This window comes from Ambystoma mexicanum, chromosome 1p, assembly GCF_040938575.1.
Source record: "Ambystoma mexicanum isolate Mex_15411 chromosome 1p, UKY_AmexF1_1, whole genome shotgun sequence".
Taxonomy (NCBI): Eukaryota; Metazoa; Chordata; class Amphibia; order Caudata; family Ambystomatidae; genus Ambystoma; species Ambystoma mexicanum.
The window spans coordinates 961,143,471-961,167,495 of NC_090921.1; the positions used below are offsets into that span (position 1 = coordinate 961,143,471).

At 45.8% G+C, this 24,025-nt stretch overlaps 1 protein-coding gene across 2 annotated transcripts in view; it reads left to right on the forward strand.

Annotated features, from left to right (window-relative positions):
• Nucleotides 1–24,025, forward strand: part of PLA2G15 (phospholipase A2 group XV) — a 346,700-nt gene that overhangs the window by 132,506 nt on the left and 190,169 nt on the right. For both annotated transcript variants that reach the window (XM_069653570.1, XM_069653579.1), the window contains exon 2: nucleotides 14,035–14,191. In XM_069653570.1, the coding sequence (XP_069509671.1) occupies nucleotides 14,035–14,191 (157 nt within the window). The remainder of the gene's footprint in view (nucleotides 1–14,034; nucleotides 14,192–24,025) is intronic.

Genomic DNA, 24,025 nt, shown 5'->3' on the forward strand with positions numbered 1-24,025 from the left:
AAGGACTTAAATTGTACACGGTCCTCCATTTTCAGCCAGTGGAGGTCCCGTCTGGCTTCACTGATTTGTTCATTTCTTGCTTTTTGTTTAATCGTTCTGATCGCATTATTTTGGACCAGTTAGAATTTGTGCATGCTTTGCTTACTTGCTCCTGTGAGGAGTGCGTTTCCCTAGTCCAGGCTCGACAAGATGGTAGCTCTGCTATAGTAGCACAATTTTTTTTTTTTCACTAAGTAAGGGTCTGATTGCTTTAAGAAGTCTGTCATATTTATAATTTTTGCTAACATACATGGCTTGAGCATCTGCATTAAGGGAGGCTTCAAGGGTCATGCTGAGTGTTTTAACCTTGCCCGCCACTTCAATGCTGGATTCTTTGATTTTAAATGCCTGATTGTCAGAGGAGAGTTTGGCTCGAGCCTGGGTGGATCCAAAGTCCATTAGCTAAGTCTTATTGCTGTTTAGGCACATCCAATTGTTGTCCATCCACTCTTTTTTATTCTTATAAAGAGTGTTTAATGCCGTACTGTCTTTCGCATAGTCCCCACTCAGTTCCAGGACCAGTTGAGTTTCGTCAACATAGTTGGTAAAGAACACCTGGAAATGTTCTAGTAGCTCGCACAAGAAACTGATATACACGTTGAAGAGCAGAGGTGACAGACTAGCTCCCTGTGGTACACCACAGACGTTGTTGAATTAGGAGGAGAATTTGTCACCCCAATGTACTCGGGAGAATCTGTTCTCAAGGAAGGAGGATGGCCAACTTATTGCTTCCTTGGAGCAGTTCGCGATTTTACCAAGTGTTTGTTGTAGTAGCTGGTGGTCTAATAGGTCAAAGGCGGCACTGAGATCCAAAAGGACTAGTAGGCCAGCTTTTCCCTTGTCCATAAGTCCCAGCATTTTGGTTTGTAAGTCCAGCATTGCTGTCTCGGTGCTGTGAACGGCTCTAAAGCCGGATTGTTGTGGGTGTAGAATCTCATGTCTTTCTACGTATTCCTGAAGTTCTGCAGTTGGTATCTTATCCATGACTTTAAGTGTAAATTTACAATTCGTAATAGGCCTTAAGTTGTTGGGATCACGTTGGTCTAAGTTAGATTTTTTTACAAGAGGTGTAATGGTGACTTTTTTGTTTTTCGGTACTGTTTGGTCACGGAAAGATGTGTTTACAATTTTAGTGAATAATGGGGCAAAGATGTCCGAATGTTCGAGAATGATTTGGGGGGGTGGAGTTTATTTTTGGCGCAGGAAGATGGTTTCGCGGACTCCAGAGTTTTCATCATGACCTCAATAGTGATTTGTTGAAATTGGAATTTCTCTTTTCCCTCGGTGGTCGGCAATTCTACAGGGCGACTAGGTTGAGGTTTATTAGCCTGAGCAGAGGCAATGCGTTCTCTAGCTTTTATGATTTTGTTGGCGAAAGCTGAGTGTTTTCACATTCTGATTGAGATGGAATAAAGGCAGGGGCCAAAGCCTGGGGCTTATCTATAGATTTGAGAATGTCCGAGTTTGCTAGCTGATTTAGTGGAAGCTTCAATTTGACTGTTGAACTAGTTCTTTTTGACCTCATTGATGATGTTCTTATAGGATTTTTCTAGTAATTTCCAGCTGGTCTTATTGCCATCAGTTGGGGTTTTTAGCCATTGTGCTTCACTGCATTTGTATTCCTTCGTAAGGATGGTTGGTTCCGGTGTGTACCATTTTTGATGGTTAAGATTGGGCCTGACTGTTTTTTCTCGATTAGGAGCTTTCTGATTTATTAATATGAGCATCTGCTAATCATATTTATTAATAATGGTGTCACAGGAGTCCTTTTCATTAAGATTGGTGCGAATGCTGTTTACGCAGAGTTGTAGGTCCGAACTTTCAATGTTTTTGAAGTTTCTAGAAAAGACTTTCCTTGCTTCATTTAAGGGCTTCTTAGCTGGTTGGAGTAAGTGTAGGTTAAATGCTACTTTAAAATAGACCGTCCAGGACAGGTGCGCAGCTTCAGAGCGCCGGATCTATAACGCACGGGGCTGCCCCTGTAAATTTGAAAAAATATGGGGTAAATGGCTAGATGCTCACTGATATCCGCTGCTGGGGGTAGATCAGGATCACTGTTAGCATTGGTTGCCTGCCTTGTCTTATTAATGTCTTACGGTCCTCGGCCCTGTGGGCCCCTTCTAGCTGTTATTAATGCCATGCTGCCTTCATCCTATGTATGCCGATGATCCATGTTTGTTTCTCTATGTTGTGGTGTTCAAACTCAATAAACAGTTATAAAAAAAAAATAATAATAATGGTCTGTCCATATGCAAGGGGTGGTTACAAAGTTGTTTGTCTCTATGCTGTTAATGATGACCCAGTCCAGTTGATCACTGTTGGCCATAGTAGGATCATGGTTCATTACATTAAACTGCATTTTTTGTAGATTTTTTTTCAAGGAGGATTGCTTCTTTGCCTTTTAGATCTCCACGCCATCGATTAAGTCTCCAAGGATGATCGTGGATTTATTTTGGCCAATTAATGAGTTGGCAAGGTGAATAAGTTCATCATTGAACTCGGATTCCAGTGAGGGCAGTCTGTAGATGAGTAAGAAATTGATAGTTATTGTCTGTGGGACAGTGTTTTAGATGTAATGTTTCGCAACCCGAGCATGGTGATGTCGTATGAAAAACGGGCAGAGAGTCTCGGGTTATTATGGCTACTCCGCCCCCTTTACCACTACCTCTATTAGTGTAATGGATCGTATAGTCCGTAATGCCTAAATACGTTAAGGAGTCGCATGTCCATGGGATCAATTAAACTGAAGTTATTCTTGTTTAACTTCACAAGCTTACCCAGAAGGAACATATAGGACTTGGTACAGTTAATCTTCAGACCCGACCGAATACTGTTTTCACCTATTTCAGGGTTCGAAATTAAAATTAATTGAGCAGGAGCTAAAACCAGCTCCTGGGTGTTGGGTGATCACCCAGTAGGCAGGAGCTACCACTGGGGAAACCTGGAGCGAGTAACCCATGCGCTGCAAATCTAACTTCTACATGAGAAGCACACTTAACTTTCTGTCCCTTTTGTATGATTCATTATGTTTAAATGTGTACTAGATGTGCCATACTTTTTCTTTAGAAGCATTCTCAAATACTCCATGTCACGTATGCATGTTGGTAAGACAGTAGGTGGCCTGTTGACATAAAGTAGTTCTTGGAGGCTGTTGGTTTTAAGCTAGCCATCCTCTCCTAGGCTACAAGCAAGAGCTAAATAGCTCCCAGCTCCCCTCTGTTAGGAAATATTTCTCTAGAAGAAACTTTTCCTCCATAGTTCGTGGCCCCCCAAACTTTTAGTTTTTGTATCCTGACATGACTTTTTACAGTGGAGTGCATCCTTCAGTGCCACTCCACTGGGACTTTTGTTCATAGTTATGGGAAAACTGACGCGTCGTGAAGGCTGTCAGTACTGAGAAACTGTGTTTCTCTTAGTCTTTCGACTTTGTTACCACTTGTTGATAACATTGCGCAAAGTACCTTCCAGTACCGCGCAATGGGGCCTTTGGGTTTTATGCCCCTAAACACCCTGTAAGGAATTTTTGGTGCGTGTACAATGTGCCTCGAACAGACTGGTGGCAGCAGTATCTTTTTCTTGTATCTGTATAACTTTTTACTGAGCCTTACTGCATTTACCACGTCTGGCTCCTGACTGTGACTAGTGCCTATCATGGCCGTGCCACGAGTTCTTTTTTTTTCTTTGGCCATTTTGTCCCTTTGCCTTCTCCCTGCTCTTCCATGCCAGGACTTCCTTTCTTGGGCATGCAGTTGCCCACCAAAGCTGCTTTTTAGGAAGCAGGAAAAAGTTTGGTGAAGAATTTTCAAGGGGTGAAACGGATTCCAAGAGTCAGCATTCCTGTTTAGTCTGCGAACATTCCTTGATTTAATTATCATTTCACCCATCATATTATTAACTGGATCGACACATTGCGGATGACGCTGCTCAATTCCTCAATGCTAAATACAATTTGAATCAAACCACAAGGGTGCCCTTCTTTTACCTTCCTAACGCCCCCAATATTACACAAAAAGGAATTAAACATTCCTATATTAACATTAGTGGCAGATGGCATTTTAGTGTTTAATCGCAGTTCTTGCCTCAACTCTGTGAATAAATACTGCTTGAAAATTTCATTTAAGCAAAGACGTTTGCTTCTGTTTTTGATGGATTGAAGATATTGATGTATCGGATAAGATATTTGAAAAAAGGAAGGAAGAATTGGTCCTTGAGGATTAAAAAATATATTTGTTGAAAAATGAAGGAATAAATAAAGATCAAAAAGTGAGCAATTTGTGAGTTTCAGACATAATTAGGTGGATTGCACCTGATTCGTGTCCGGTGCCTTGTCTGTTAGGGTTCTTGTGTCATAAGACCTTTCTCGTCTGGTAGCTCCTAGTACATTTAGAGTACAATAGTCAAATATAAGAGAAATATACTTGAACTTATCACAGATATAAAAAGTAGTGCCCACCTCTACTCTTCTTTTTCAGATGGCATTTTAGCACATAACAAGAAAATGTAACTGCAGAATCATTACAGATGCAGGAAACTCCTATAAAACCACTGTCCGGACACTCTGGGGAAAAATATATCCAAACCTCCTCATTTGCATATGGATTGCACCAACAGAAATTACTTCACAGAAAAGGACATCACAAAAAGCATCATCAGTCTTTGATGCTTGGGAGTACCATGGAAGTGACTTTAGATTAAGTTTCTATAAGTAAGCCAAGTGGCTAATAACTTTGTGGTACAAAATACCTAAATTGCACTATTATACATGGAGCAACTCTATAGTCATTAGTCTTTTTTTTTTTTTTTAAATAACAGCCTGATATATTAACATAAGCTATGAAGTGAATCACTTACATAGCTGCAGGTAAGAGACAGTGCGATTAAATGATTTTGCCCAGGATCACACACTTTGGTTAAATGGGGAAACCGTGATGTGGACAATTGAAGCAATTGAGCACATCTTCCCAGGTTTAGCTGATATAGATATTAAGGTTTTTGTTTGCATTTCGTGTACTTGAATAATACTTAACAAATGCCTCGAGTCAAACCACATTACATTATAAACTAGCCTTTCATAGTAAAGTAACTACATACATTTGTCATAGAAATAAGTTGAGCAATACGAGTATGTATGGCTTTAGTTCTATTCTCCCCTTCCTGCATGCAAAGGCAGAATAGCATCATGCAGATTAATGTGAGCCTAACAAATCCCTTGGGCTTTAAAGCCATAGTCATTGCATTATGGACCCTTCTCACTTCTGATCACTCCCTCCTATTCCCATTTCTAATGGGACAAAAGTCCCTGCGAATAGCTCCTCCATCCCCCCCCCCCCTGCCTTATCGGTGACTAATTGCTCATGTAGAAATGCTCTATTAAGGCAGAGAAACGTGAGAGCCCCTCTGTTGCCCACAGCTACTTAGGACATTGTCCTAGCAGCAGGACAACCCATCTGTTCGGAAAGGGTAAGGTGAAAATGAGCGTGCTGAGCTGGGATTGCTCAGCACACATTGTCATTGTCCTGCCAGCGGGACACCTTTCCCATTGGGCACCCTCATTGAAGTGCCGAACGCGAGAGGTGTCCCACTGACTAATGCCCCGGTCTGGCACTCAAAAGAGCCTCTGTGGGGCAGCTTGCCCCCTCCTGCTCTGTACGCTACTGGTGGAGCACCAGTCTAGCGAGACCGGCATACTTCCGAGATCTTGCAAGGCCTCGCTGGCACGAACGACGTAGGTGGGTGACGAGGCAAAGACCACACAGAGTGGAGGGGGACATTCGCACCCACCATGGCGCTTCCCCTGCCACTTAGATTATATCAAACGTCTGATTATTTGGAGTCTACTTCCCTCAATCCTTTAAGCTTGTAGTGAGTAAATTCTGTCGCACATAAATGGCAGTACGTTTCTAATTTACCACTCGCAGCACAACAAACTGTCTAGCAACCAGCACCATTGAAAAAGCACTTCACTCGTCATGTGGTCGGTTTTATTTTTATTTGTTTGCATTATCCGTGACTGTCATGTGATGCCTGACCTTGCATGTTCTTGTGCATTCAAGTTCATCTCAAAGGAACATTGAATCTCTATCACAAGCTCTTGGAATTTGCGGGGAGGGGCGGTGGGTATTTTGTATTTCTCTGAAGTTTGTGAATAAATGCAGTTTGTTTGTTGCAGCCACTATTTCCCCCTCACATTTGAATCAGATGCTTGAAGGAGCTGTGTGCATTTAAATGTTTAATCCTTACATTTACTGGCTTTGCAAAGGAGTCCATTATTTTGCAAGATTTATTTGGAGTTCGAAACCGGGGTATCCTGCAAGATGTTCTAGAGTCTAAATTGTGCCTATGAGATAATAAACCATGGCATTTTTTTTATTTTTAATACGATTATTAGGGTATTGAGTGTGGGCCTAGTTTCGAGAAGCAACAGAGCACTTTGCAATCATAGGTGGGAACAACATGGTGCTGGGAGCTAACTCTGGGAAGGGGGAGATGGGAAGGGGGGGGTCATGGATCAGTTGGTCAGTAAGGGATCTACAAGAAACCAGGGATAGAAACAGTGGGAAAGGGGGGGGTGTTCATCGCTGATTATAGGCAGTGACTGATCTAGGCATGGGTGTTTTTACCTCCAGGTAGTCTCACCATTGCCAGCTATTACTATCATTTGCTCAGGAAGTACAAATATTTGTCAGGTATTGACATAAGTCTGGTACTCGTGTCTGGTAATGCTGTGATTATACACAGAAATGCATCGAAGTTTTGAGGTAATCGCACCATTTCAAGGTTCTGGTATCAAATTCTCAAGGACTCGCGCAGTTGGCAAGGATTGCCATGAAAACCCTAGTATTTACACTATTGCAATCCAACACGCAAGTATTGAAACCATTGTTTTGATATCTTTTTAGTTGGCATAGCAGGACCAGCCTCCCTGATGCCCAGTTAAAAGAGCAGTGAACGGGTCAGGTAGGCCCAATTAGGATATCCATGTTAATATTACGTTATGTTAATTTATTCTGTGCACCGCTGTCATTTTCAGTCTCTAGTGATTTTGCTCAGCAAGGCCAGTTAGTATTATGCCCAGTTATTTTTCATTTTGAGTATTTATAATGCGCCTATGCAGCAAAAGGTGTTTCAAGGCACAACAAGACAAAATGGGGACAGAGGGTTAAGGGGTGGGGGGTACAGGGAAGCAAAGCAAAAACGGTCGTCCTAGGCCTTGTGACATTTGGATCGTGCAAGTGCACTAACAAGTGCGGGGGGGAAGACAGGCGTCTGGGGCGGTCGAGTGCCAATCAGGGCGGAAAAGGGCCCATATGTTAGGTGAGTGCTCAGGGTGGGGGTCCACGTGGACAGTGACAGGGGAATTCAGAGAGTGCAAGGTAAGAAGGTCCTTGTGCTTAGTACGAGGGACATGGCTGGATGGGCTTAATGGGGTGCAGGCCCGGCCAGGCAAGCGTAGGTAGAGGGAGCACGAAGGGCAAGTGCAGATTAGGGGGTGGGGTCATGGGAGACCAAGTGCAAGGGTAGACTGGTCAAGGAGGGACTGGTGCCCTGTAAGAATCGGAAGGAACCAGGCAGCCAGTCAAAAAGAGGCAGAGGGGGACATTAGCAGGGCAGGGCGAGAGGGTAGGAGGAGCATCAAAGGAGTGTCTTGAAAATCTTCTAGAGCTTAAGGCGATCCAGCTCAAGTCTCAGAGGGGCAGGGAGGCCGTTACAGAGGGAGGCACCTGCGGAAGAGAGATCTACCCCCCCCCCACCTATTGCCCCCCTCCCCCCAACCCTGTGGTTTGGAAAAGCGACTGATCTGCTGAGAGATGGAGCTAGAAGGCCGAAGGGCTCTAGCAGGGAGGTATTGATGGAGAGAAAGTTGGATGTAGCGGAGTCCCGGGCCCCAGAAAGCCTTGTGGATTATGCAGAGGTTCTTGAATTTGATCCTTGCAGCCACGGGGAGTCAGTGGAGAGATTTTAGGGCTAGAGAGAGGCGGTCCCTGGGCTTGAGGCCAAGGATAAGTCTTGCAGTCCTATTCTGGAATAGTTGAAGGGGGCAAAGGGAGGATTTAGGCAGATTGAGGAAGAGGCTGTTGTAGTAGTCAAGCCTAGAGAGGACCAGAGCTCTCGAGAAGTTGAGTTTCTGGGGGGGGGAATGCCTCGAAAGGGGGTGCAGCTGAAAGTGGACCTTCTTAGCAAGGTCTGTGATCAGAGAAGGAAAGGAGTCGAAGATGACACCAAGGTTTTTAGCCTCACAAGAAGTTGAGGGGAGGGGGCCCATTGAGGACAGCCAGAAAGTAGGAGGGAAGGAGGGAGCTGAGGCCCCAATGAGAAGGATATCACTCTTACTGGCATTAAGGCAGAGATCCTTAGCAGCACACCATGCCTGAATAGAAGTTGGAAATGAGACAGGGAGAACAGAAGGCAGTGGAGAGAAGCGTGAAGGAGAGCTGCGTGGCGACCGCAGAACACAGTGAGGAGACAAGGTGGAGATCAAATGGGCAAAAGGGGCAAAGTAGATGTTGGCCACAGCGAGCGGATAGAACCTCAAGGCACTCCGCAGGTGGAGAGTGAGATGGAGGAGAGAAAACAGCATGGTGAGTTTGCATTATGCCAAGTTACTGCATGGCTTGATTCCATTATTTTTAGCTAATCCCTGTAAAACGATGTCTAGGATGCCCAGATAGCACTGCAAGGCTAGATTCCATTTTGCGCCTGTACAGGTCTATTGGCTGTTACTGTCTGAACAGAGATATAGGTAGGGCAGTTTCTCGACATTACATTGTACCCAAGGAAAACATTAGAATCTGCTCCACCTCTACCCCACTAGGCGCTCACTCTACAAATTCATTACAATTGAAAACCTGTTTTATTATCTTGTACTTAAAATTAATAAGTAGACCATGTAGGCTACAATATTTTAAACAGGGATTCATTTGCTATCATCATCTTTTTGTTGTCTAAATGAAGGGCACTCTCAGAGATGTTGCGGCCGCAAAAGCAGCTCTTTTTATGCAATGTTGTCTAGATTATAAATGTAGCAGGAACCAATAGCTCTTCATTTGGTGAACACAGCGCTCTGCCATCCAAATGCTCCACGTGAAGAAGGGACGATGGGTGTGAAAACATTGGATGCTCATCAGGAAACACATTGTGTTTCGTTCTCTGTGTATTGCACACTCATGTCTCTTTGGAAAGAGTCCAGTCTACCTCTCATCTTTGCTGGGATGGCTCCCAGCTAGACGCACCTTGAGGTCCAACAACTCTGGCCTCCTTCTGACCCCAAAGGCTAAAATGACTATGGTGTTGGGTGGATGCTTTCCAATGGTAGCCCCTCGTCTTTGGAATGCACTACTGCTGGATCTGATGTTCTGCTCCTCTTGGGTATTGTTTTAAACGTAGACTCAAGAATCTCTTGTTTGAATGATCACCTTTCCCCCGCTAATTCTCCCCTGACAGCTAGGGCATTTTTTGTTTATTGAATGTCTGTCTAGTCCTGCACGTACATGCCTAAGGGCCTAGTTCCAGCGCGTTTCAAGTAAAACGAATAAAAAAATTAGTAAAAAGTTAGGGGGTGGTGAGAAAGGAGGTAGTTCCCGGCTATATTAAGTATGGTTAAGATACAAAAGGATTCCAAAGCTCTACTTCAAAGCGCTATGTTGGAAGACCAGTGAAGTAGGCTCTGAGGTGAAGACTTAATGCTGCCATATGATCTGAGTACCTAGACAAAGTATAACAATACCTGCCAAATGCCTTTTGTGTAGGAGAATTTAATGGGGAAACCTTGCATATGGTGAGGGAGTATAGGATTGCAATATCTAGAAAATAACATGAATACTTAGAAATGTGATTGCAATAGCTGCCCAATGGTGCGAGTTACTGGGCATAAAGCGTTACCTTCGGACAAATAGTTGCACATAGGATGGATAGCTCCTGAGCTACAAACTGTTTTTTGGAAAGGGACAATGCCATGCAACAAGTTTCAAACGCTAATGGCACCGACCTGGCCCCTCTTCAGAACGATTAATCGAGTGCCATTAGTGGCTAACAATAACGCACATTAATACTTAAAAGTGGTCCATCGACATGAATCGCTATGATGATACAATGCCAACATATTGAAATGCCTAGTAACCCCCTCAGCCTTGAAACTTCAGTTGTTCCAACTCGTGCCCACTTTCCTAAAACTTAAAGGGCAGCAACAAACATAAGGGGTAACGATATTCTTTTTCCCCTACTTTAGTCACTTATGCTCTTTTGCCACCCAGTAAAGAGCATAGTCTGGCAAGGTGACTCCATGTCACCTGAGCAGGTGTTCGCATTCTGGCTCTTTCATGAAACAGATCAGTGCAGCTAGGTGTTGTAGGGCTCTATCAGGAGTCCCGGGGGTAATTCTGTGTGGATACCGCCAGTACAAATTGCATTACAGCAACTTGGTCAGGCAGCATTGGCACCGGATCCCATTTGGGGGGGGGGGGTTAAATTCCCATTGGGTCTCCCACTTTCTGCCCAAACTCTGGATTGTGCAGAGCGGTAATAGCATTAACACCACATTTGTACCGCTCCACCTAACACCTGATGACCCCTGAAATCTTTTCTCAACTTGATTAACATACCAAAAAACAATGATTTTCAAAAGAAACCCGTGTGGTGTTCAGGTGACAGTCATTCCTTTTATTTCCCTTAAACGAGAAAATGGGCCTAGTCAACAGTTTTAATTGGGCGTTTTTTGTTTTTACCCAGAAGATTCCTGGAAATATGTTGACACCGTCGTTTTGCGTTCATGGGATAAAGTAATGGATGCATTTTCTTTTTGCATTTCTTTCCACAACATTTCTATGGTTAAGCAACAACGTGGGCTTTTGGAATCTGGGATAAACCTGGGGGAAATGACGATGTGGCTGTTCAGCGCCAACTGTGAAGAGCTTGACACTGTAAATGTTATCCTGTAAACCTTTCTTGGATACAATTTCCCACGAATAACTTTATTTTCGAAAACATCAGAGTGCGAGTGTGAGCGTGTGTGTAACTAGTCCATGTAACCAGGATATCAATAAGTGTGATTTTAAAATGTATGTCCTGTTCTCCAAATGTACACCCCCTTTCATCCACCTTCCATGTACTGTCTCTCTCCCTATTTATTTATTTATTTATTTGCATTTATAAAGCGCACAAAACTGCCCTGGGGCATCGTGGCGCTGTTACAGCAGACTTAGTCTTGAACACAAACATAGGAATATGTTTACAGATGTAAACAGAGTTACAGAGTACGTTTCACATTAGTAATAAACATTGAGCTTAGGGGTTATGCTATGCTGTGGTTACAATGCAAGCATGAATGTGCATGTGGAGGACTTTAGCGGAATAAGAGGGTTTTGAGGTTTTTACGGAAGGTGTGGTATGATTTTTCGTTCCTTAGTGAGGTAGGTAAGGAGTTCCAGTTTTTAGGTGCGAGGTGTTGGAAGCTGGTTCCTCCCGCCCTGGATCTTTGAAACGTAGGGACATCAATCATGTTGGTGCGGTGAGCTCTGGTGGGTCTGATGGAGGCTTTCGGTGTGATTCTTTCTGCGAGATAGGGTGGGGCATCCAGGGAGAGGCATCTATGTGTGATGGTCATGGCTTTGAAAAGTATGCGTTCCTTCACGGGTAGCCAGTGAGCATCTTTCCTTGCTTGCGAGATGTGTTCTCTTTTTGGAATGGACAGCGCTGCCCGGAGCGCGTTGTTTTGCGTGATTTGGAGTTTTTTTAGGTTGTGGGCGGAGGTGCCTAGGAACAGGGCATTACAGTAATCTAGTTTTGTACCTATAGTGGCTCTGGCGATGGACAGGCAATTTTTAGTGGAGAGAAAAGGCTTGACAGCATTTATCACCTTGGTGGTGAGTGCTGAGGAAGAGGCTATGGCGTTGACCTGGCGAGACATAGATAGTGAGGCATCTAGGTGAACACCTAAGGTTTTAACAGTCTTGGAGACTGTGATGGTGGAGTTGTCGATATTGAAGGATTTGTATTGGGGGGGGAGTTTGTTGAGAATTTCATTGGTCCCTACTATGAGGATTTCGGTTTTGTCCCCGTTTAAGCAGAGGCCGTTGGCCGCCATCCAAGTTTGGATGGCTGTGTAGATTTTGGTTAATGCTGTCGCATCTTCTTCGTAGGTCCCAGTTAGCGGGAGTAGTACCTGCGTATCGTCTGCGTAGTTGGTGTACGCTATGTTACGACAGTCGAGGTCATTGAAGAGAGGAAGGGTGAATATATTGTAGAGAGTGGGGGCGGTGCAGGAGCCTTGGGGGACGCCGCAGTGGATGGTAGTAGGGGTTGCCGAGGCAGTGTCTGAGAAGACTTTCATGAGTCTGCCATTTAGGAATGAGGCCACCCATGCAATGGCTTCCGGGGAGAAGTGTGCTTCATTTTTTAGGTGCATGCCTAGGATATCGTGGTTGACAAGGTCAAAGGCGGCAGATAGATCCAGTAGGAGAAGGAGTGCCGGTTTGCCTTTATCCATAGTGTCTGCAAGTTGTATTTTCAGATCAAGTAGGGCTGACTCTGTTCCGTGACCTGGTCGGAAGCCTGACTGTCTTTTACCTAGGATATGGTTGGTTTCGAGATAATCCTGGATTTGAGTGTAGGCAATTTTATCCAGAATCTTGAGCAGGAAAGGCACAGTGGTGATGGGCCTGTAGTTGGTAGCTACTTCTGGGTCGAGGGTGGTTTTTTTTAGAAGCGGGCGCACCCAGGCTTCTTTTAGACTGTCAGGGACAGTATTGGTATTGAAAGAGGCATTAATGAATGATTTAAGGAAGGGGGCGAGTGTTTCAGTGCAGTCTTTGATCAGACTGGCGGGGCAGGGATCTCCTTTACAATTGGATGGTTTGATCTTGTTCATTACCTCAATAACTTCATGTTCTGTGACTTCCCTGAATTTGAACGGGGTGGTGGGGGCTTTGGTGGATGGGGTCCCCGAGCTAGGGGTGGGCATGTGGCTCGTGGTGGTGGGAGATTTGAGGTGCAGTGATAGGTTTTTGTGGTGCTCCTTAATTTTTGTTTGTAGGAGTTCAATTTTATTTAACAGGGCAGATTGTATGGAGTTGCACCAGATTTGGTCTTTAACAATGTCTAGTGATTTGGTGGCCGGTGTGGTGAGTTCGTTGAAGATGGCGAAGAGTTCTTTAGATTCGGAGCTTGCATTAGCAATTCTTTCATTATAAGAGACTGATTTAGCTGTGATTATGGCTTTTTTGTATTGGGCAGTTATTTTTTTGTAGGAGGATAGGGTGGCTGGGGAAGGCGATTTCTGCCAGGAATTTAGTGCTTTTCTTTTCTGTGAGCGGAGTTCTTTGAGTTCAGTGGAGAACCAGGTATTTGAGTGTTTGATAGTTTTGGCTTTTTTGGTCTGCAGGGGGGCAATGGCGTCAATGGCGGTGCTTATGGTGCTCTTGTAGATATCTGCTAATTCTGATGTATGTCACCTGACTCTGGATCGCCTCGCTGGCTCCCTGCTTTTGTAAGTGTTTCTAGAGAAACCCTTCTATCCTCAATGAATGCAACATAAATAGGTTTGTGGATTTAACCTTTTGCATGCATACATTTTTATAGACCGTTTTATTGTTTCGTGCTTAACCAGCAGGCAATGCAATTCAGCAGCAGATCGTTTTCACCATAGGAAATCGAGAGGATGGCATATTAAGAAACCGAGTACACCGTCCTCTAAGAGGAGCGAATGTAATTCCATAGAAACTGTAGAGCAGCCTCTCCACCATCCTCCGTGTGCAAGGGGATTCTTAAACAATCGTCCAGCCCTTTGCACGAGGACACATCTAACCTTCCAGAATCGTTCTTCATCCTTTGCCTCCATGTGACTGTCCCCCTACTTCTGCTAGCAAATACTACCTCTTGGACAATCGCCCTTTTATGCATGCATATTAAATCAAATATCTGTGTGCAATGCAACGCCTTTGATTGTAAATGGTTACGTTTAGGTGCGTTAGTTTCACTCTTGTATTTGTTATGGCTTTACAGTACCTGGAGATTTGGGTAACCAGTTGGAAGCCAAATTGGACAAGCCGTCAGTGGTGCACTACGTCTGTTACAAGAAGACCGATGCTTACTTCACTCTGTGGCTGAATCTGGAGCTGCTTCTACCATTGGTTATTGATTGCTGGATTGATAACATCAGGTAGGATGGATGCCTGCCATAAGCTCTACTGTAAAGGCGTTTACGTCAAACCTTTAAGAAAATGTTGTGCAGTGATCTGTCAAACTTAAGTGTTCAGCCTTGTGGCGAGCCCTTGCAAAAACAGAGCTGGCATTTTCGGCCGTTTGCCTAGCAGCTAGAAAATGGATTGCGGGTGTGCGAAGAGGCAGGTCCCCTCTTTCCAATGCAAACAGTCACCTGAACCGAATTATAGTTTTTGTTTTACTTTAAACCTGTTCCAGTAAGTACACATGCATCGTTCCTTGCACTGCTTCCATGAAGTGCCATATTCCCATCTATTGTATCACACTGTAGAACGCCTTCTCTGAACCCATGACCCTTTGGAATTCCTCAGGGTCACCTTTTCCCTAGGCTACCCGTCTGAAAAGTTGGAATCGGCAGAAGAAGCATTTCTGCACTTTAGACCAGTGCGCATTCACAGGGTGCTGTATGCCTCCTGAAATCTGGGCGCTCTACGAGATGGCTTGCTCACAAATGTGTTAGGATTGGTCCGTAGGCTTTTAATACTATTCCGTTTGTTTGTGCCACAAAAGTTCCCAGGCGTATCCAGACGTGAACCGAACAGGAAAGGAGGAGGGCTGTTGGAGCAATGTATTGGCCCTGTCACGCAACTGCTGAACTTGCATTGTTTCATAAGAAACTATCCTATAAACCTTTCCAGCGCCAAATACAATAGTACTCGTTCTCCGTAGAAAACACGTTGTTCCAGCACTAAAGATCAGTAGCGCAGCCTCTTGTATTCTTTAAAACCATAAAAATACTCCCTTCTAAGCAAAATGGGTAGTAAAAATACTCCATTATTGCAAGCTCTGTCATTTAGACTGTCTTTCAAATGGAATACATGTTGCTTTGCAGTGTCGTTCTGTTCTTTTAAATCGCATCTAAATCAAGCATTCAATCTTGCGATTGTTTCCCATAGCCTTATTCTTCTCCAGCAGTTGTGACCTTTTATAACCTGGATTTCCCGACAAGCCTTTTCATTAAAATATTTTGTTTTTCCTTTCTCTTACATGCCGGTCTATGATCATGTATGATCTGGCTTTTGTAACGTGCCTATACACATGTTTCAAGGCGCGACGAGACAAGGATGGGGGAAACGGAGGGTGGACAGAGACCACGATCTTGCTAGGCCATGTGACATTGAGATTGCGCAAGTGCAGGGGAGGTGGGAAGGGAAAAGCGCCATGAGTACATGGGATCAAAACAAAAAACAAGAAGTACGGCCAGCAGATGGCAGGTGCAAGGGTAAGTGCAGACCGCAGGTGTCAAAGTGCCGGTCGGGTGACTGTAGGGTTGGATGCAGAGCCAAGTGCAAGGGTGTGCAATTGGGCGAGTAGGGACCTGGGCTCGAAATCAGAGGGTAGCCAGGAGACCAGTGCAGTATCGGACAGGAAATCAGCAGGGTAGAGAAGGCAGAAGCAAACCGGAGATGGTTCTCCTCGAGTTTGAGAGGCAGGGAGGCTGTTCCAGAGGGAGGCCCCAGCTGAAGAAAGAGATGGACCACCAACTCGTTGCTTGGAGAAGCGACTGACCCTGAGGGAGATGGAGGAGCGAAGAGCACGAGTAGAAAGGTATTTACAAAGAGGGAGTTGGAGGCATTGAGGACCCAGGCCCCAGGAGGCCTTGTGGACAATGCAGAGGGTCTTGAACTTAATCCTTGCAGCCACTGGGAGCCAAAGCAAAGATTTCAGTGCTGGAGAGATACGATCCCCGGGCTTGAGGCCAAGGACAAGTCTCGCTGTCCTTTTCTGGATGAGTTAGAGAGGCTGGAGAGTAGAAGCAGGCAGATTTAGAAAGAGACTGTTGCAGTAGTCCAGCCTAGAGAGAGAGTAGTTTGACTTCTGAGAGACGTCACAGATGTGAGGAAAAAAGGAGAGTGTGGAGTCGAAGATGACCCCGAGGTTCTTAGCCTCACAGGTGGGAGCAGGAAGAGGGCAAACGGAGGCCGGACAGAGTGACAGGAAAGGAGGGATTCAGGTATGCCGATGAGGAGAATCTCTGTTTTACAAGATAGTCCTGGATAGCAGACGGACAGTCAGAGATGAGAGAAGTAGAAGAGGTGGCAGAGGGGATCGTCATCCGCATAGCACTGAAAGCTTGTGTATTTAAAACTTTCTAGCCCAAGAAGGAGTTGTAATAGACTTTCAGAGACTCAATAATTCCACTCTCATTGTCCTTTTATCAATGCATTTAATTTGTTGCATGTGGCCATCTATTGACTGTAAAAAAAGGAATTCGATGTAGTTGTAATACTTGCAAACCTTCATTTCGGCTGCTACTAGATTCCCCCATTGTTACTTCTACTGCCCTCCATGTTTTGAAGTACAATTAATCTCGGTCTGTTGATAATGAAGATGGAAGATGTTGCATATTCTTTTACTTCACATTGAAGATTGCACCTAGCTGGTGATTCTGGTCCCCAATAACCTAAGCTATATGTCGTTATCACTGCTGGACATTCATTAATATAACTGCCACAAGAATTCTCTTGGCCTAAAGGATCTTTGTAGAATGAGTGTTGAACAAGGCAGTACCAAAGTTGGTTGTACTAATACTGGTAGTTTTAGTCCTCGTTTTTCAAGCAGTAATCGCTGTAGGCCTAGTGTAGTGATGGTAGGCTGTTACTGCAGTGCTGATGGTGGTGCTGGTATATATACTAGTGGTAGTATCAGTGGAAATGGAACCAGTAGAATAATTAATAGTGGCAGTTGTAATATTACTAGTAATTGGCGATAGCAATAAGACTACTATTACTGCGGCTAGTAGAAGCACCACTAATGGTATTCGTAATACTAATAACTCCTGTTCTGTTGAAACTAGTACTTCTCTGGCATGTGTTCTAAACATCTGGTTCCTAAACTCTATTGGTACTGGTTGTGCCCTTCTACTACTGTCTGTGCTGCTACTTTTGTTTAACTGTAGTTCACTACACGTTTTCTACAGAGTAGATTTGATTTGGGTCCTGTTGAAATATTGTGTGTTAACATGTGCGTTCTATGGAAAAGGTTGGCCTAGTGCACCCATGCCTGGTATGTAGGTCTCTGGTCATCTTGGCATGTCCTATAAACCCAACCCAATAAGTGATCTCTCGGTATGCTTGCCTGGACCAGACCTATCATCCCATGCTGGGTGCCAAAAGAGCGTTGAGGTAAGAGGATGTTGCTAAAATTGAAAACCTGAAGGCCCTTGTCTGTTTCCAGCTTTTGGTTCAGCACAAAGAGGCGAATTGCTTTTTGGCGCGCTTATTGGCATGGATTATGTTGGACAACTGATCACTCCACTAATCTCCAACTGGCAAAGATGTCCGTATCAACGTGGACAAGAGAAAAGGCAGCGATTGTGACATCCATAGGCATTCCTTCACTGAGATGTGTAACATGGCGGCATTGCACGAATCACATCCTTTTACTTGGCACTTTTGTTTGGATTGTGATAAATGAGATCTAAGAAAAAGAAACATCTGCTTACAGCCGCAAACATTTCAGGTTCTTTTTATCTTTACCTCAAACCCACTGTCACTTAAACAGGGGTAAACATTGCAAGTTGCAAGCTACTAGCCAGGTAATAAAGCAACTTGTATCCCCTCTGTTCTCCATATACCTGCAGTACACCATTGCTTACTTGCCAGACTTTATATCGCTCACAATGACTAGTGGCAAGTGAACATTTTGGGGCCTGACTTAAAGAAATGGAGCATTCTTCGGACAGGCAGAGAAAAGCACATTGTGCCACATGACCTACCAAGAGCGCAGGTTTGTGGGCTGAACCATAATACCCATGGCTCAAACCGTATATGTAAGTAAAATACACAGTTGGAGTGTGTGCCTGATGCAACACCCTTTCCAGTTACCCCACCCTAAGTGTTTACCATATGTGGGTTCCCATGTGATCATGCAAAGGAGGGGACGTTTGATGTGCAGGGTCCTTTTTGTCCAGGTAGTAGCAAGTATATTGTGGTCCATAAGAGCAGAGTCATGGTGACACGTTATATGAGGAAGGCCACAGCTCCATGGTTGATGGAATACTCCAAAGGTCGTGGTCCAGGGCTTGGTCACATGTGGTTTCCAAAATGTCTTTATGGCAACTTATGTCAGTGGTACTCTTACTAAGGTCTAGTACAAGGGATGGAGCGCACAATAGAAAAGCGATGGTCTATTGGAGTAGGAATTTGTAAGTGCCTATTTTTAATTGAAAGGGAGTTTAATACCAACAAAGAACTAAAATACCATATTAACAAAAAAGCCAGTGATCAACAAACATTGGACAATAGTGACACAAAATAGGATTTCATATAAGATTTTGTTTTTCTTTTAAATTTATGTCTGGGCAACATACTCCTATTTACTGTATCGATCTAGTTATTTACACTTTGCAAAGTAATGAAAGCACACAGTGGCCCACTGGATGTGCTCGTTCTGAACTTGAGTGCCCCTACCTTAAGAGATACCCAGAAATGCTAAAATGTTTCCCCCACCTGCTTAACGAGTAGCTGTTACTGCTTACGTCACAATTTGGTAGAAACCAGGAATTTCATTCACCCCTCATCCCAAACTCCAGTCCCAAATGTTTCAAGTTGTGCGGGAATTAATCACGAAGACATTTATTGACTACTTCATGCTGTAATTTAGCAAACCTACATTCGAGGGGATTGGTTCCTCTGACGTGTTCCACATCTATGACAGGTAATCACCACAGCTGTGCTGCTTTAGAAAATTTTCGGCATCCTATGTCGATACGCCCCTTCGAGGACCTCCTTGACGGCTGACGTCACCCAATGTTATATGTAGGACGCACAACGCCCCTAGCCTCAGTTCCGGTTTTTCCGCGAACGTGTTCGCTTCGGAGATCTCAGTGCGCCTCGGTTCTTCTGTTTCTATCGGTTCTTCGAACTTGGTGTTTGTGAAGATATCATGTCTTTGTCTTCTTCTACCCCGCGGTCGGGCTTCAAGAAGTGTCGGGACTGCGGTTCCAAGATGTCGCTTACGGACCTGCATGACGTCTGCCTCTGGTGCCTCAGCGAGGAGCATGCCACTGATGAGTGTGACGATTGCTAGTCTTTGATGTCTAAGGCCTTGAGGGAGCGGAAGAAGCTATCAGTTGGTGAGTTTCCAAACCCCAAAAGTCGAAATCCGCTGGGCTTTCGACCGATTATTTGAGGGGTGACTCTCCGCATCGGCGTAAATCCAGGGGGGGGATCTCGGTCCCGGAGTGGTTCCTGCCATCCCTCTGCCTCTTCTAGGCACTCGCAGAAGGGCCGTCGCAGGTCGCCTTCCCCGTCCTCATCCGAGGACTCCGCCAGACGGCGGGTAGCTTGTCCTACCAAGCATTCCTCTCCTGCGGAATGGGACTCATTTCCTAAGAAAATGATGGCAATTTTCGAATCGCAGGGCTCTGTTCCGTCTGCGCCTTCGAGAGAAGCTGGCAAGGAACGCGCTAGGGCCACCACTCGCATGCCTTCGGCACGATGATCGGGAGCCATCGAGGTCCCGATCGGACAAGGTAGATCGCTCTAGCCATGCCTGCTCCAGGTCCCAGTGCTGAGGCCATCGAAGGACCTGCTCGGTGCACCACCCTCGAGGCCTGTGTCTAAGCCATCGGCTCGAAGCAGATTCCTTCGAAGCCCTCAACGCCTTTTGTGGAGGTTTTACCAGAGGTACCCCATGCATCCGTGGCAACTCTGAGGAAGGCCCTGGTGAAGTCAGTGAGGCCTGTATTTGAACCTTTTTCTGTGCCTTCATCCAGGGCTTTATCCCAGCCTCTGGATTACATCCCTGAGGTGGATGAAGGGTCTGATGAAGGTTTGGTTCCTGATGAGGTTCCTGACGAACCCTTGTCTGGTCATAGCCAGTTGGAAGACCTGCGTCGGGTCTTTGCACGACGCCAGTGGTCTGGACACTTCTCCGGAGGTTGAGTTCGATAGGCCAGAGCCTTGCACTCATGGCAAGTCTTCATACCGGCGTCTCATGTCGAGGGTGATGGAGTACTTGGGGTGGTCTGCGCCACCAGTGGATTTTCTGCAGGATGACCTGACGGATATCCTTGATCAAGGTCCACCCACTGACCCGGTGCTGCCATTTCATATGGCTTTAGAGAGAAGGGTAGCAGCAGCTTGGATTGCTCCGGAGAGTCTCCCGGCAGTGAGCAAGTCGTTGCTGAAAAAAAATACCGTCCAGCCAGTAACGACCCCTGCTACTTGACGATGCACCCCACTCCAGAGAGTTTGATGGTGCAGGCGACTACGGCCCCGGCAAAGCAGGAGTCGTACCCTACCATCCCTCCTGATAGGGACGATGAACGTTTTGATGGCTGGATGAAGAAAGTGTTTTTTTTTTCAGGGGGTATGGCTTTACAGGCAGCCAACTCTGTGTTAGGCAGAAACCTGTGCAGTTCCTTCTGGGACCACCGCAAAAGATTTAAGACTACAGGTGTTTGGCAGTAAACCCACTTGGTAGCAGTCTGTGGCTGAGCAGTCAGACTTCCCTCAAGAAGAGTTAGGCAGTATACAGAGTATTCAGAATAGGTCAAGAGAACACAATAGAACAAGTAAACACTGACCAGGGCTTGGTGTAAAAGAGAGATAATTATCTATTTAAAACCACATCTAGAAAAACACACAGGCACTAATAGTAAGCAATTCAAAAACATGGTCACTAAAAGATATACACTCCCTTAAAAGAATATTCTACAAGTCTTAAGTAAAGCCCCACTTATTTTCAGACAGCGGTGAGCGCTTAACGTAGATGGCACTCTAATAGTTTGTTTGTAAAAGGGAGAGAAAAGCAGAGAATAAGTTGAAACAGACCCCAACACTTTTACAAGAACATAACAAGCGAGGAAGGCAAAGTAAAACCGTGAAGTTAGAGTTCCATAGGCCGGATCCACTTTAAGAGTATCAAACGAAATGTGTCCAAGGTCACACGGTTGCAGTGCACAAAAGTCTTGTAAAGGTTCAAAAAGGAGTTGGACCACAGAAAGGGACCAGTTAGAGGGTCAAGGCGGCCAGCCCAGTCCAGAAGGTTAAGGGGTGGTTACTACCTTGTAGCAATCTTTAGAAAGGGAGGCCTGGCGGACACAGTACGTTAAAGTGGTGAGAACACTCTAGCGGGGGCAGTTGTTCCTGGTAGCGGATGCAAGTCGGTGCTTCGTCCGGGGGAAGAGAGGATCTCGTTGTGGAGGAAGACAGGAGTCCGTTGCATTGCCAGGGAAGAAACCAGCCGCAGAGTTTCTCAGGTACAAGGAGCGGTCCGTTGATTCGTGGTTCAGTGGTGAGTGGCTATCCGGCCGCCGGGGTGCTTGGCACGGGCAGTTCGACCACAAACCGGTCTGGGGTGCGAAGAAAGAAGGTAAAACTGGTTGTGCCCACCAGTCAGGGGAAGAAGCCTCTCCAGCTGGGAGATCTTCTCTGTTGTCGGGAAGTGGTGAGTCGGTTCCGCAGAGCTCCACCGGTGGTGTCGTCGTGGTAGGTCGGCTCGGCTTCTCCCTCGTCGGATTCTCAGGTCCTGTGGCGACTTTGAAGTTCAAGTCCCCAAAGCCCTGTTTTTATGCAGCATACCCCATTCACTCAGCCTAGCTGTCAATCAAACATGCTAAGTGGTGAGCCGGCCGGCTCACCACTTGGGCCAATCACACAAGAGTGCGACTTGAGTTACCAAGGTAACTCAGTCCAGGGTGCCTAAACCCCCCTCCCACACCCCTGTGGTACCCAGACAGAGTGGCACCACTTTTGGAGGCTTCTGTGGAGAAGTCCGCCAAAAAGTGGAACAAAGGGCTCGACTTCGGTTGGAGTCACAGAAGAGAACACAAACGCCATTTTAGAATCGAGTCCTGGCAAAAAATACCAACCGGCAAATTAATATTAATTAAATAAACCGGCGGTATGTTCGAGGCTATGAGAATTAAATAATTAAAGTTGGTAGCCTTGAACAATGGGAAAATCCCATAGGGAAATATTCGCAGTCGAATATAAAAAGTAGTATCCACTGCCACCAGCCAAAACTCGATCAGGGGGAACGGAGACATGCCCCCTCGACTAACAGACCCCGGGGCAATCGAATTGCCCCGACCAGTACGTCCACAATATGATGGTTTGTAATTTTTCTGTTAATAATTTGGGACTAGTGAAGTCAATGGTGACTTTACATGCCCTGGGAGACAGTAGTCAGTCCCAGGGTATGGAGTCTATGGTGGGGTGTCACTATGACACCCCTGTGTTACTGCACGGAGGGTGCTGTGTAACACACATAGTAAAAACACATGAGACCCTATGGAGTAAAGTACCCCATAGCCCATAAAACACGTCCAAGAGTGGGTGAAAAAGAGTCTCTCTTGGCAGGAGAAAAAAACAAACTCCGGAAATCCATCAAAGCTGCTGGGGGACTCACTAGGTCAGGAAATTCAGCCTAAAGAGAGAATTCTCCCTAACACTCTGTGTGTGCGCCTTAGCACGTTTCACTCACACTCTGTGGAATTCTGTCTCTTTGGCGGCTGAACATATTCCTGAAGGGGAGGAACGGGATGGTTATCTTGCCCTTGTTCAGGATGGCAAGGATGCCATGTGTGAATCCGTTCAGTCTGGTCTGAACATGGCAGACTGTGTCAGCCGGTCCATGGCGGCGAGCAACGTGATGCACAGATTTGCGTGGTTGCGGAAGTCCGGGTTTGCTCCTGAGGTACAAGCCCAGCTTTTCAACATGCCCTTTGATGGAGTACATCTTTTTGGCAGCAAGGCTGACGAGAGCCTTGAGAGGTTGCAGCCCTCCAAAGCTGCAGCAAAGTCGTTGAGTGCTGCAGTCTGCCAACCTCCGCCTTTTCATCCTAGGGGACAGCAATGGAGGGGAGGTTCCTTTCGATATTACTCTTCTTTTGGTAGATCGAGGGGGAACGGCCAGTCAAAGGGGCCAACGTAGGAGTACCGAAAGTGGAAAACAAGTTACTCGAGGTGATCAAGCCACTTGGGCATTTGCCTCTTTGCCGTCAGGCACTGTCGCAGCTGCTTCAGCTCAGTCATGAGGCCATGTCCCATGGTTCGCTGGTTTGGGGAAGACTGGCGCAGCATCTTGTAGAGTGGCATGCCATTACTTCAGATGTGTGGGTTCTGGAGATCATAGCCCATGGCTACTGTCTTCCTTTCCGGCAGAGGCCTCGCAACAATCCACTAGGGAATCTCTCTTTGAAGAGTCTGGATCCGCTCCTTGCGCAGGAAATCAAATCCCTGCTGGAGAAAGGTGCCATAGAACTGGTGCCTGTAGCGGAGAGGAACAAGGGATGGTATTCCCCATATTTTTTTATCCCGAAAAAAGACGGGGATTGAGACCCATCCTAGACTTGCGTGGTTTGAACAAGCTCCTCAGGAAGGACAAGTTCAAGATGGTAACTCTTTCTCAAGTCCTCCAGGCCCTTCAACTTCAGGACTGGTTGGTGTCTCTCGACCTCAAGGACGCTTACTTTCATGTGCCGATTCATCCCAAGCACAAGAAGTACCTGAGGTTCGCGGTGGGCGACTCGCATTTTCAGTTTCTGGTCCTGCCGTTCGGATTGACCTCCACCCCGAGGGTCTTCACCAAGCTCATGGTGGTGGTGGCAGCATATCTCAGGAAAGAGGGGTAGACGTGAATCCCCCCATCTGGACGATTGAGTCCTGGATCTGTCAGTTACCTGCCACTCCCTTCGCAAGCTGGGATTCTCCCTCAACTTGAAGTCCCACTTGACACCTACCCAGCGGCTCCAGTACATCGGAGCAGTGCTCGACACATCTCTGGGGCAGTGTTCACCTCCCCAGGTGAGGGCTCATCACAT